The sequence below is a fragment of the Stegostoma tigrinum genome, chromosome 28, assembly GCF_030684315.1.
Source record: "Stegostoma tigrinum isolate sSteTig4 chromosome 28, sSteTig4.hap1, whole genome shotgun sequence".
NCBI classification, from domain to species: Eukaryota; Metazoa; Chordata; class Chondrichthyes; order Orectolobiformes; family Stegostomatidae; genus Stegostoma; species Stegostoma tigrinum.
The window spans coordinates 30,920,194-30,933,176 of NC_081381.1; the positions used below are offsets into that span (position 1 = coordinate 30,920,194).

General features: G+C 42.6%; 1 protein-coding gene across 5 annotated transcripts in view; it reads right to left on the reverse strand.

Annotated features, from left to right (window-relative positions):
* Positions 1 to 12,983, reverse strand: part of slc66a1 (solute carrier family 66 member 1) — a 30,652-nt gene that overhangs the window by 15,027 nt on the left and 2,642 nt on the right. For 2 of the 5 annotated variants that reach the window (XR_007250482.2, XM_048561334.2), the window contains exons 1-3: positions 5,235 to 5,749; positions 4,518 to 4,734; positions 471 to 600 (exon numbers count right to left, since the gene is read on the reverse strand). Coding sequence is in view for 4 of the 5 variants with exons in the window: in XM_048561334.2 (XP_048417291.1) it covers positions 471 to 600; positions 4,518 to 4,675 (288 nt within the window). In the remaining variant the exon portion in view is untranslated. Of the gene's footprint in view, positions 1 to 470; positions 601 to 4,517; positions 4,735 to 4,968; positions 5,088 to 5,234; positions 5,751 to 12,983 lie in introns of those variants that run through there. The other 3 variants (XM_048561337.2, XM_048561336.2, XM_048561335.2) reach the window with 3 other exon arrangements.

The following is a 12,983-nucleotide window of genomic DNA, read 5'->3' on the forward strand; positions in this document are numbered from 1 at the left end:
AATTAAGTTTTAATTTTAAAAAGAAGTGGCATTGATCCAGCTGGTTACCATCATGAGAATGACACAAAGACTCACCAATGGATCCTTCAAGTGACTCTCCCTGCAATTTTATTCTCTCCCCACACCACACCCACATCCAGCTTCAGCAGGATCAAGTAGTTCTTAAAATATTGTAATCTTTCAGGATCTAGGGAAAATCCCAGGCCAAAGGTGACAGAAAGATTTAATTGCATAAGGTACAGCAATCGCTATGCACATGACACAGATTCACAATGCATAATAACAACTCAAAACAGGTAATTCAATAGAGTTTCAGTCTAGGCAGTCAATACAAAATTAGCCCAGAATGTAAAACACGACAGATCTTGTGATTCAGAAAGTTTGCAGTCATATTCAAATTATTCTAGTCTTCAACTGATCATTTAACTGGGCTGCACACATTAGCATCTTATGATGTGAAGACTGCTCACCTGTACTGGCAATTGCTGAGCTAAGAATGCACCAAGAGCATTGCATGAGTCACCAGCCAGCCAACCCATCAGGAACCAGATTGATACAGCTTGGTCCATGTTTCCTTTCAGATAAGAACTATAACACTGCCTAAAGTAAAATTGACAAGTTATAAATCATTTTGCAAAACTTCAATAAAAGACAGTTGTAGACATTAGCTCACATCTTAACAGGAGTATAGCCCTTTCTAGATATAGAGGAGAAAGTTTTAAGCATGTTCCCAAAATAATTTTAACACCAAGATAATCCATTCAGGTTCACCCATTCTACCCCTCAACACAGGTACAACATTTCCTCAATGGCTACTTCGAATGACTCTTTGCTTCGCCCTTCACAGACGATCATCCTTCCCCAAACTTACTAACAAGGGCAGCCTACAGCCTTGAGTATGAAAATGCCTGATCCCAGAAGCTACGCAGGCTCAGGGCCTGGTTAGCATTTGGATTTTATATTAGCTACACATACGGTCAAAGGAAATTTGAGATTTGTTAATATATTTAAATCAACCTGTCTAGACATACTATGACATTTCTGAAATAGACAGGACCTGAACCAAGGTATCATGGGCCAGAGGAAGGGGCATACCACCACTTCACAAGAATCTCTCCAAACTTTTCACATAACTGAGGCAAGTAGGATTTAAACTCAGATCAACATTCTCATAGGTAAAGAATCCGCACCACAACAGCCCTTCGCCTACTATACCCGTCATTCTCCAGGAGATCAAGTTCAAATCATATCTGTCCAAGCTACGTGAACGGTTTGGACAGACTCTTACCTCTGGCCATAGTAGTGGAGTTCAAATCCAATCTATTTCAGAAGTGTGTCATTATATACCTGGACAGATTGATTAAATACATTAACAAGGACCATCTCTAATATTCTTTGACACTACTTCTAGGTACAGCTAATATAAAATGCAGAAACCGAATAGACCAACAGACATAAAAAATACACTGTAGGAAAGAGTGAAACAATTGTTTCTTTCATATTCATTGAGTACATAAAATATTTTCATTTGTCAGGATTCTGATAGTTTCTCCTCTTTAGCTGTTTCAATGAGCAGTGTCAGGAACAAGAGGAGACAAGTTTAAAGACAATTTGGCAAAAGGACCAGACTGAAATGGGACATTTTCCAAGCAATGAGTATACAGTGTGAAGAGGAGGTGGAAGCAGATTGAATGGAGTATTTTCAAAAGAGAATTGGTTAGATATATTCGTGACAAGAGAAAGAATGCACGACAACACAAACAGGGAGGCAGGCTAAGTCGGCAGCCCCCGCATTGGAAGACATCATTCAGCCAAATCAACACTGCTGTGATACAGTGTGCCACCAATTTCAATTATGTTACAAATAGCAACCTCAAATGAGGGTGAGCAGAAATTGGACACACTTGGCAAAGACATCCCAACTTCTTAGTAGGAGACCATACTGGCTGCAGGAAGAATCTGAAATGTTCTTGTTTTTTGTGTCTGGCACTGATCCAAAATGGACCAATAAGATCCAGAATGAGTTCCCAGTAAGCATTTTTAAAATAAATTCCTGGGATGTGCTCACTGGCAAGGGTGGCATTTATTAAGTACCTTTGGTTGTTCTGAGGAAGTGTGAACCACTGTACCATTCCGATACAACAGAGGTTTTTTTTAAAAGACCAATTCAGAGGAAGTAAAGGTCAGCCACACTGGCACTAGCCCCAAACCACAGAGGTCTGACCACGTAAGCAATGGCAAATTGTAATGGACGCTCAGAGCACCAGGATCCTTAGAACAATTCAAGCTGCTTTGTGGCCACTTTTACTGACACAAGGTGCACATTTTCCAGTCTCTTAAAACGGTGTTTGGGACCTCAGAGTCCTGCAAAAGTTGAAGAAAAAGAGCAAGAATTCCTGCTTCTGATTGCTTGGATGGACTCCATCGGCAAAGTGAGGGCAGAATCTGGCACAATTGTGATTAAGTTGAATACACTGTCTGGGATGTGATTTTTTTATTCTTACATCCTCAATTACCCTAGAGGTTGTTGAAATTTGTGCCTAAAGAGCCTAAGGAGGAAGATAACAGGCATTTACAAAATGAGGCTGTGTGCTGGAACTAATCAACATTCACCAAGCAAATCGAAACTTCATGTTGCTGCAAATGTATTTATTTCCTTATTTGGATTACCATATATACTCCTGTAAAAGAACAACTTTTTTTAGACTGTCCTTTAAGGTTAAACTCATGGAGTCAACGGTTACACAAATGCCACTTTTACAATTAGATTAGATTCCCTACAGTGTGGAAACAGGCCCTTGGGCCCAACAAGTCCACACACCACCCCTTGAAGCATCCCACCCAGACCCATCCCCCTGTAACCCACACACCCCTGAACACTATGGGCAATTTAGTACGGCCAATCCACCCAGCCTGCACATCTTTGGACTGTGGGAGGAAACCGGAGCACCCAGAAGAAACCCATGCAGACACGGGGAGAATGTGCAAACTCCACACAGACCGTTGCCCGAGGCGGGAATCGAACCCGGGTGTCTGGCGTTGTGAGGCTGCAGTGCTAACCACTGAGCCACCGTGCCGCTCTTTTGGAGGGGCTTAAATTCATACTACACTCCAAAATACTGTATCAATAGCAGAAGCCCAATTGATCTCAAATGAATAACAGTAATTACTGTAATATATTCTAGGTTAGCAGGCAGCTTTTGTGCAGTCTTACTTCCCTGTCAAAGTACTAAGTCATGCCTTCTCATGACCCTTATGCACCATCCAGCTCTTGCCTTAAAATCTGAAATTCCATCCTTCTTCGATTCATTTGGCGTATGGATTCGGATGACTTCACAACTAACACATTTTCAGTTTTGATAATTTTCAAGCACCCACTCAGCAACTTTTTTCTCCAATTCTGGCTAGGTTTACCTCTGTTGGCACACTTTCGCTTTAGCATTGTCCGAAGTTGGTTCAATATCATTCTCCAGTCTCTCATGTTTCTCTGAAACAAAAATTCTCTTGCTGCTACACAGTTATCTGTCTTCTCTGCAACTTCAATAATTTTCCGTTTAAAATGTTGCTGTTTACTTTTTGTTTTTTTTCCTGGGAGGGGATTTTTACGCAAAACGATGAAGCAATTTCAAGCACAATAGCACGAAATAATTCATTTCTTCACTGTAACATTTACTTACAGGATAATGTGTTGATCTGTTATCTGTGAAGAACTAAGATCAATTTTTACATGAGATCTATGGAAAATTCCACACTTTTTTGGCTGACTTTTACTCGAGATCGACTTCTACTCGATTCTATACGTTATTCACCAGCCTTCGTTAAACATTACTCAGAGATCAATGTTGCTGAATCAATAAATTGGCTTTCTCCACTTTCAAAAATGTTCACTCAAGTAATTCTTGGGAATGATGCGAATGATCCACAAAGAAAGGTTTAACAGATCAGATATTATCTGGATTTTTGAAGAATCAGAGGCAATCTCATTTAAAACTCAAAGTTCCTACAGGGATCGGCAGGGTTGACGCAGCAACGGCTTCAGAACAAGCTGTTGGTAATTTAGGGCTGAAAGGAGGATTTTCTGGGGAGAGGAGGGAAACTTTGGAAGTATTCACAAGAGAGATGCTAAGTGAAATAACAACGTAGGCCGGTATCCCGTCACCTTTTGTCTACATGTGCACAGTAGATGACACTGACACGGCTAGTACAGAAGCGGCTCAAGTGAACAGAATCTCTGACACTCCTTGTTTATATCTGTCAGCCAGGGCTTGTTTCCGCACTGTAGGGATTCTATGGAAAAATGCTCTCATAGAATCGACTCAAAGTGCTGAATAGCTTCCTTGCGCTCCAATAGGTCCCTTGTTCAGGATTATGCGGTGCAAAATCAACAGTTTTTGGTGACGGTGGAAAAAGCATATAATTGAGAGAAAACATGTACGCATTTATACATTTTCAGGCGCTCGGAGCCAACTGAGCGTTTCAGTTGGTAGAGTTATGCATGAACGGCAAATTATACTTACGGGAAAGCAGCCATCATGAAACAAAAGACGGAGAACAAGCCCAGAACAACACTCGCCATATCTCTACCGTTCTCGGTGCACTCTTTCAGTACGTTCCAAACAAACAGGGATCCGTTCGGGCAATCAGTGGTGAAGTTTCCCATGAGGTAGTCCGCCATCACTCACACCACACGGTTCAGAGGAGTTTTTGCGTCAGACAACTTCCCCCAGTAAGAGCCTAGGGGATGGAAATAAACAAGAAACTGACCAAGAAGCAGAGCAAAAATATCGAAGAAACAACCCAATACATCAACACCGATACAGGCAGCAGATTTTGTAGGTAAGCGGCTTGTGGCAGGGGCGAAGGGACGGCAACGTTTATGATGACATCCAAATTTGGAAGTTAAATTAACTGCCCGAATTGGGCCACCAAGGGGATGTACAGGAAATGAAGAATATTCAATCACCGTACATCGCTACCCCGTCCTTTCAGCAAGAGAGATAACAAGGTGTAGAGCTGGATGAACACGGCAGGCCAAGCAGCATCAGAGGAGCAGGAAAGCCCCTTTCAGCAATAGGTTGGCTGGATATGGAGTTATTGGTTACATTTAAAATGGCATTTCAGCAGGATTGGGGATTGCGAAATCGCTTAATGAGGAGGAAAATAAAATCAGAGTCAATTCTCAAGTTCAGCGGGGGAATATAGTCACCAAGAACCAAAGTAACTGTTGAAACAACCTGCTCCCACTTTGCCTGCAAGATCTTGAAGACAGAGCCGCAGAAACTTCAGCCTGGCAGAGATCACATGATGCGTCACGTGATATTATCTATGGCATCTGATCGGAGACTCGAGTTCCAGAGGCGTGCATTGAGGTGCTATTTGCTCTATGTTTGAATGGGTTTGTCTATTCCTTTTTCAAATCGGTCCCACTCAATTTCCTCATCTTCCCCTTAAAATTTACTACTTCAGCAAAGTCTGCTTGCGAGCCATTTACCAAACAACCATAGTCAGCAATAATGCAAACGCCATGTGGTTCAGTTTCTCAATCATGAGATAACTCGTGCCCGCTTGCTTTGAGTACAGATCACAGCATAGCTACTTCTTCCGTGACATTTTTTTCCTTTTGCAAATCACATCAAATCTCTGCCCTCCGATTAAACAAAAACGTGACTCTTAAACGAGACGGAAGAAGTTCCCCCAATCTACTCTATCCGCTTTGCGCATGAGTTTGAAAAATCAAGGACAATTCACCGAATGAGCAGTTCCGGTGTGGAAATGCAGACCCTGGAAGCGTGGTGGAGGCAGAAGTGTCGAGGCATCCAAGGGGGAGGGGGGGGGGAATGCAGGAAATTGGCAGTAGTCCATTTGAAGAGCTGACCAGACATGATTTGTCGAATTGTCTTCTTCTGGACAGTAAAATTTATATGATTTCTCTGCTCAAGGCAAGTCTTAGAAAATCGGTTATCTCGTGATTGAGAAGCAGTGGATACGCGTAAATGTTAGCTACTTTTTTAAAAAAAATGTTTGCAACCAGGTTTTGCTCTCTTTTAGATGGGATGCCAAACCAATAGAACCATTTACCTGCTCTTATTTTGACTTAGTTCTAGTTCAGGTCAATAGGAAGTAAGACTCCACTAAATCCAGCCAGCACTTCCCCCTTAGTTAAAATCCCTCAGCTGCCTCACCGAACACATCCTCGCCCTCAACAACTTCTCTTTCGATTCCTGCCACTTCCTACAGACAAAGGGGGTGGCCATGGGGTACCCGTATGGGCCCAAGCTATGCCTGCCTCTTTGTAGGTTACGCGGAACAGTCCCTCTTCCGCACCTACACTGGCCCCAAACCCCACCTCTTCCTCCGTTACATTGATGACGGTATCGGCGCCGCCTCTTGCTCCCAAGAGGAGCTCAAACAGTTCATCCACTTCACCAACACCTTCCACCCCAACCTCAAGTTCACCTGGGCCATCTCCAACACATCTCTCATCTTCCTGGACCTCTGTCTCCATCTCAGGCAAGCAGCTAGAAACTGATTGTATCAGTGATAATGGGAACTGCAGATGCTGGAGAATCCAAGACAATAAAATGTGAGGCTAGATGAACACAGCAGGCCCAGCGGCATCTCAGGAGCACAAAAGCTATGCGCTCCTGAGATGCTGCTGGGCCTGCTGTGTTCATCCAGCCTCACATTTTATTAGCTAGAAACTGATGTCCACTTCAAGCCCACCGACTCCCACAGCTACCTAGAATACACCTCCTCCCATCCACCCCCCTGCAAAAATTCCATCCCCTATTCCCAATTCCTTTGCCTCTGCCGCATCTGCTCCCAGGATGAGGCATTCCACTCCCGCACATCCCAGATGTTCACGTTGTTCAAGGACCGCAACTTTTCCCCCCCGCAGTGGTCGTGAACGCCCTTGACCGTGTCTCTCGCATTTCCCGCCTCACACCCTGCCCCCACTATAACCACCCTAAGAGAATCCCCCTCGTTCTCACATACCACCCCACCAACCTCTGGATACAACACATCATCCTCCGACACTTCCGCCATCTACAATCCGACCCCACCACCCAAGACATTTTTCCATCCCCACCCTTGTCTGCCTTCCGGAGAGACCACTCTCTCTGCGACTTCCTTGTCTGCTCCATACTCCCATCCAACCCCACCACACCTAGCACCTTCCCCTGCAACCGCAGGAAGTGCTACACTTGCCCTCACACCTCCTCCCTCACCCCCATCCCAGGCCCCAAGATGACTTTCCATATCAAGCAGATGTTCACCTGCACATCTGCCAAAGTAGTATACTGTGTCCACTATACCCAGTGTGGCTTCCTCTACATTGGGGAAACCAAGCAGAGGTTTGGGGACTGCTTTGCAGAACACCTCTGCTCAGTTCGCAATAAACAACTGCACCTCCCAGTCGCGAACCATTTTAACTCCCCCTCCCATTCCTTAGACGACATGTCCATCATGGGCCTCCTGCAGTGCCACAATGATGCCACCCGAAGGTTGCAGGAACAGCAACTCATTCCGCTTGGGAACCCTGCAGCCCAATGGTATCAATGTGGACTTCACAAGCTTCAAAATCTCCCCCTCCCGCACTGCATCCCAAAACCAGCCCAGCTCGCCCCCTCCCCCCACTGCATCACAAAACCAGCCCAGCTCGTCCCTGCCTCCCTAACCTGTTCTTCCTCTCACCTCAAGCTGCACCTCCATTTCCCACCTACCAACCTTATCCCGCCTCCTCGACCTGTCCGTCCTCCCCGGACAGACCTATCCCCTCCCCACCTATACTCTCCTCTATCCATCTTCGGTCCGCCTCCCCCTCTCTCCCTATTTATTTCAGAACCCTCTCCCCATCTCCCGCTCTGATGAAGGGTCTAGGCCCGAAAGGGTCAGCTTTTGTGCTCCTGAGATGCTGCTTGGCCTGCTGTGTTCATCCAGCTACATACTTTGATATCTTATATCCATTTTATCAGGTTTGGCCACTTTTTTTCCCCAACTGGTGGTAACATTTTATGCCTCCTAGCCACTGTGCATGTAAAAGATCTTCTGACATTATTTTAAGAAAAACAGGGAAGATATCCCTCTTCAACATTGCATTCAATTATTTTAAATCATTGTCTCCAATGTATTTATTGTTTTCTCTAGAACTTGTTTAGAAATTAGGAGTTTCCCATTTAAACCACAGATGAAAACTGAAAGAACTGTGGAAGTTGTAAACCAGGAACAAAAACAGAAGTTGCTGGGAAAGCTCAGCAGGTCTGGCAGCATCTGTGAAGGAAAAAAAAAAATCAGTTAACATTTCAGGTCCGGTGACCCTTCCTCAGAACATTTAAGCCACAGATGAAATCATCTTTCATTACCTCTCTCAGAGGGTCACAAGACTTTAGAACTCTTTTTCTAAAAAAGTTCATGGAAGCAAAGTCCATGAATATTTTTAAGGCTCAGGCAGATAGATTCTAGTTAAGCCAAAGGGTTGAAAGGTTATTGGGGTAAGTTGGAATACAGATTTAAAGTTATAGATCAACCATTTGATCAGCAGACAGGTTTGAAGTGCTAAATGGCCTACTTCTGCTTTCTGTTAGTATGTTCACTTTGCAGTCATACGCATGCTGTTCAGTCAGTACACTTTATCTGGTCACATCTTTAGTTTCTTAATCTCTCTAGGTTGGATATACATTTATTTGGGGGATATGGATATCACTAGCAGAGAAGCGTCTGTTACTCATCTCTGACTGCCTTGCAAAAGTGATAGTAAATTGCCTCAGAGTTGTAGAAAAAGTTCAAAGTGGAAACACACCCTACAGTCCAACTTGTCTATGCCGACTAGATATCCTAAATTAATCTAGTCCCATTTGCCAGCATTTGGCCCATAATCCTCTTCCTATTCATGTACTCTTTTAAATGTCAATTGTACCGGCCTTCGCCACTTCCTCTGGCAACTCATTTCACACGTGCCCCACCTCCTGCATGTAAAGGTTGCCCCTTAGGTCCCTTTTGAATCTTTCCACTCTCACATTAAACCGAAGCCCTCCAGTTTTGGATTCCCCTACCTTGGGGAAAAGACCTTGACTATTCACCCTATCACTGCGCCTCATGATTTTATAAACCTCTATCAGGTCACCCCTTAGCCTCTGGCACTCTGGGGAAAATAGCCCCAGCCTATTTAGCCTTTCCTCATAGCTTAAACCATCTAACTCTGGCAACATGCTTGTAAATCTTCTCTGAACCCTTTCAATTTTCGCAACATCCTGCTATGGCAGAGAGGTCAGAACTGAATGCAGTATTCCAAAAGTGGCCTAACCAATGTCCTGAACAGCCGCAAAATGACCCAACTCCTATACTCAATGCATTGATCAATAAAGGCAAGCATACCAATCACCTTCTTCGCTACCTTGTCTACTTGCAACTCCAATTTCAAAGAACCGTGAAGCTGCACTCCAAAGTCTCTTTGTTCAGTAACATTCCCCAGGACCTTGCCATTAAGTGTATAAGTCCTGCCATGATTTGCCCTATTAAAATGTAGCACCTCACATTCATCTAGATTAAACTGTCTACCACTCCTCAGCCCATCTGATCAGGATCCTGTTGTACTCTGAAGTAATCATCTTCGCTGTTCACTACACCACCAATTTTGCAGATGATACCAAACTTACTAACCATCCCTCCTTTGTTCACATCCAAATCATTTACATCAATGATTAAAAAGCAGTGGACTCAGAACTGATCTTTGCAGCACACTGCTGGTCACATGCCTTCAGTCTGAAAAGCAACACTCCACCACTACTGAAAGAACCGTGGATGCTGTAAATCAGGAACAAAACAAAGTTGCTGCAAAAACTCAGCAGGTCTGGCAGCATCTGTGAAGGAAAAAACATAGTTAATATTTCACGTCCAGGAGGAATGGTTACCAGACCCGAAATGTTAACTCAGTTTTTTTTCCTTCGCAGATGCTGCCAGACCTGCTGAGCTTTTCCAGCAACTTTGTTTTTGTTCATCCATCACTACTCTGTCTCCCAGCTTTCTGCCAATTTTCTATCCAATTCTGTAGCCTTCTTGAACTGCTGTAGTCCTTGGGTGTACTTACCATCCATTTCTTTTTTCCATGACACCTTTTGCCATTTAATTTTTCTTGTCCTCCTCAAGACCTTTCACTTGCTCAAAATTTATTATTTTTTCTATCTTTCCTCAAGTTTTGTTGAAAGAACATGAGCCTGATCGTTAAATGTTTTTCTCTCCATGGATGCTGTCTAACCTGCTGAATAGTTTAACCATTTTCTGTTTGTATTTAGAAGTTGAGTCTTTTGTTTGTATCTTTAAGATAGCTTTAAGCATATGTTCAACATTCACCTGTTTTGCAGATGTTTGCAGCATGAATACATGAAAGCCTACAGGACAGAGTTCATATAATAAAATGAAAATCTCAGGGCATACAACCAGATATTCAAATTTTGCGTTGGAATGCCCATTATTCTGAAATCAATGAATAATATTGGTTTTCAAAGCCAGGAGATGGGGTTTAGGAGAACATAAAGCTCAAATGCATGCACAGTACCCAAAAGACAAAGTAAAGTTTTACTTCTCCCATGCCACTGCAAATAGATTTGAATTACTTTGCATTCAATTTTTGAGAGTGCTCTGCATCTGTCCTTAATCATGGTAAAAACTGACTTACATATTGGGATCTCAAAATTAGATCCCCTTTGATTGTACATTCAAGCTTAATTCAGAGCTTGAGCTGGTGATGTGATTCCAGTGCAGTAGTATACAGGAGTAGGAAGAGCAGGAATTCCATTGTGCAGAGAGAAAAATAATTGAACAGGAGAGAGGTAAGATGTAGTGCAAAGGGTTATTTCTAACACTAACTATTGAACATATACAGAGGAAGCTACTTATTGATAATGTTATGATCACATAAGCTTCTGAAGAAGGAGCAACAACCCAGGTTGCGTGCTTTGCTAGAATGTATGTATTTAACATAATGTAAATAAAGAACTACTTTGAAAAAGTTGGTCTCTAGCTATATCCTTTGCACTGAGTAGTGCACTGTAAAACCTTCCAAGACACCGCCCAAAAACAAAACATGCTAAAGGAAAGTGTTGTTTGCAGACAAATTAGATAGATTCTATCACCTGTCCAGGTGATTTAAGTGGATACGAAAGCACATAAATGAAAGAATAAGTAAGTTCTTCAGGTGTCCTGTACAAAATCCTCCTGTGAGTGATGTGACCAAAAACAAGATAACTGGTTATTCATCTCATTTGCTCTGTGTGGGACTTTGCTAAGTCAATACTTTGAAATCGGATTCATACATTTAAACTGATTTGGGCATTTCCGAAAGATATGACAAATGGCTACAGACGTCCTAATTCTCCTGGGAAAGGGGGATGGGAAACCTCAAAAGTAAGCCAGGAGATCAACAGACCAGAGGACAAGGAAAGGAACAGAAGAGTAAAAAGCCCAGACAGGGGTGAATGGGAGACCAAGATCACAAAGGTGAAGCTGGAAACTAGAAGTTTGAAAGCAGGGCTCACTAAAGCCAAGATCAGAAAGAAATGGGAAATAGGGGGACCATGCCAAAAAAGGCAAGTGTATTCTCAAAATAAGCTAGTGAAATCCACTACAATACCTCGTATGTAGGGTAATTTATTTTTAACACCTGAATGATGACCTATGTTTCTCACGGTACATATTTGCCTTTCATTTTGGAAATTTGCAGTGCAGCACTGGTGTTTATGTTTAGTGCAGTAATGGTAATGCCACTGGGCTGGTAATCATCACTCAGGTTAATCCTCTGAGGTTCAAAACCGACCATGGCAGCTGATGAAATTTTAATTCAGTGAATAAATCTGGATTATAAAGCCAGTTTGAGTATTGGTAACCATGACAATTTGTTATAAAAACCCATCTCGTTCACAATTGTCCATTTGGGAATTAAATCTGCTACCTTTAACTGGAATGGCCTACATTTGACTCCAGACATACAGACAAGTAATTGACTCTTAACTGCCCTCTGAAACGGCCGAGCAAGCCACAGTTCAACAGTAATTAGAGATGGGCAGCAATTGCTGGCCTTGCCAGAAACACCCACAATAGAAGAAAAAAAAACAGGAGGGTTACCTCAAAATTGATAATAAAGACTTGCAATTCTATAGCACATTCATGACCTCAGGATGAATTAAAATGCTTTATGGCCACTAAGTACTTTTTGAAGTTTAGTCACTATTGTAATGTAGAGAAAGCAACAGTTAATTTGCACACAGCAAGCTCCCACAAATAGCAATGTAATAACGATCTGATATCTAAACTTATGTACTTGCATCCTGGAATGAGACTGAAATTCATAACCTTCTGTCTTGGGAGATAAGGGTACTATCAACTGACCTACAGCTGATACAAGATTTTTCTTTATTACGAAACTAGCTGACAGGAGATATTTAGGTTGTTTACCAAAACCTCCTCTTCCCATTCCATGTGCCTACCATTGTTTAAATGTCTCTATGCTTAAAGATACTGATGACATTGGTTATGCTGTTAATTTAAGAGGTTTGTTTGAGTGAAGTAAATGCAGAGGAGTAGTACCTTTCATTTCTACATACAGAGCAAATGGATATCCGCACTTTGAGGTGGAGATAGTGAAGGGAAGATGGGCATTAATAAAGGGTAGTGGGAGTGAATAAAGAGCAGGGGAGAGAGATAATGAAGGGGATAACGGTGGTAGTACTTGGATGGCAATGAATAAGTGATAAATGTGGAGAGAGGTAGGATGGTAACAACTAAGAAGGGGAGGGGTTGGGTTGAGCAATAAATAAGAAGGAAATGTTGAATGTGGGGAAGAAATAGGCTTTTTGAGAGTCCTGTGTATGAATAGATGTAGCTTTTAGCAAAACAAAATAAAACCCTGCAGATATTGTGCCTTTTTCAACAAACCAAAAAGGTTGGGGGGAGGGAACAACATTTCTCTAGGGGAATTCTCCATGTAA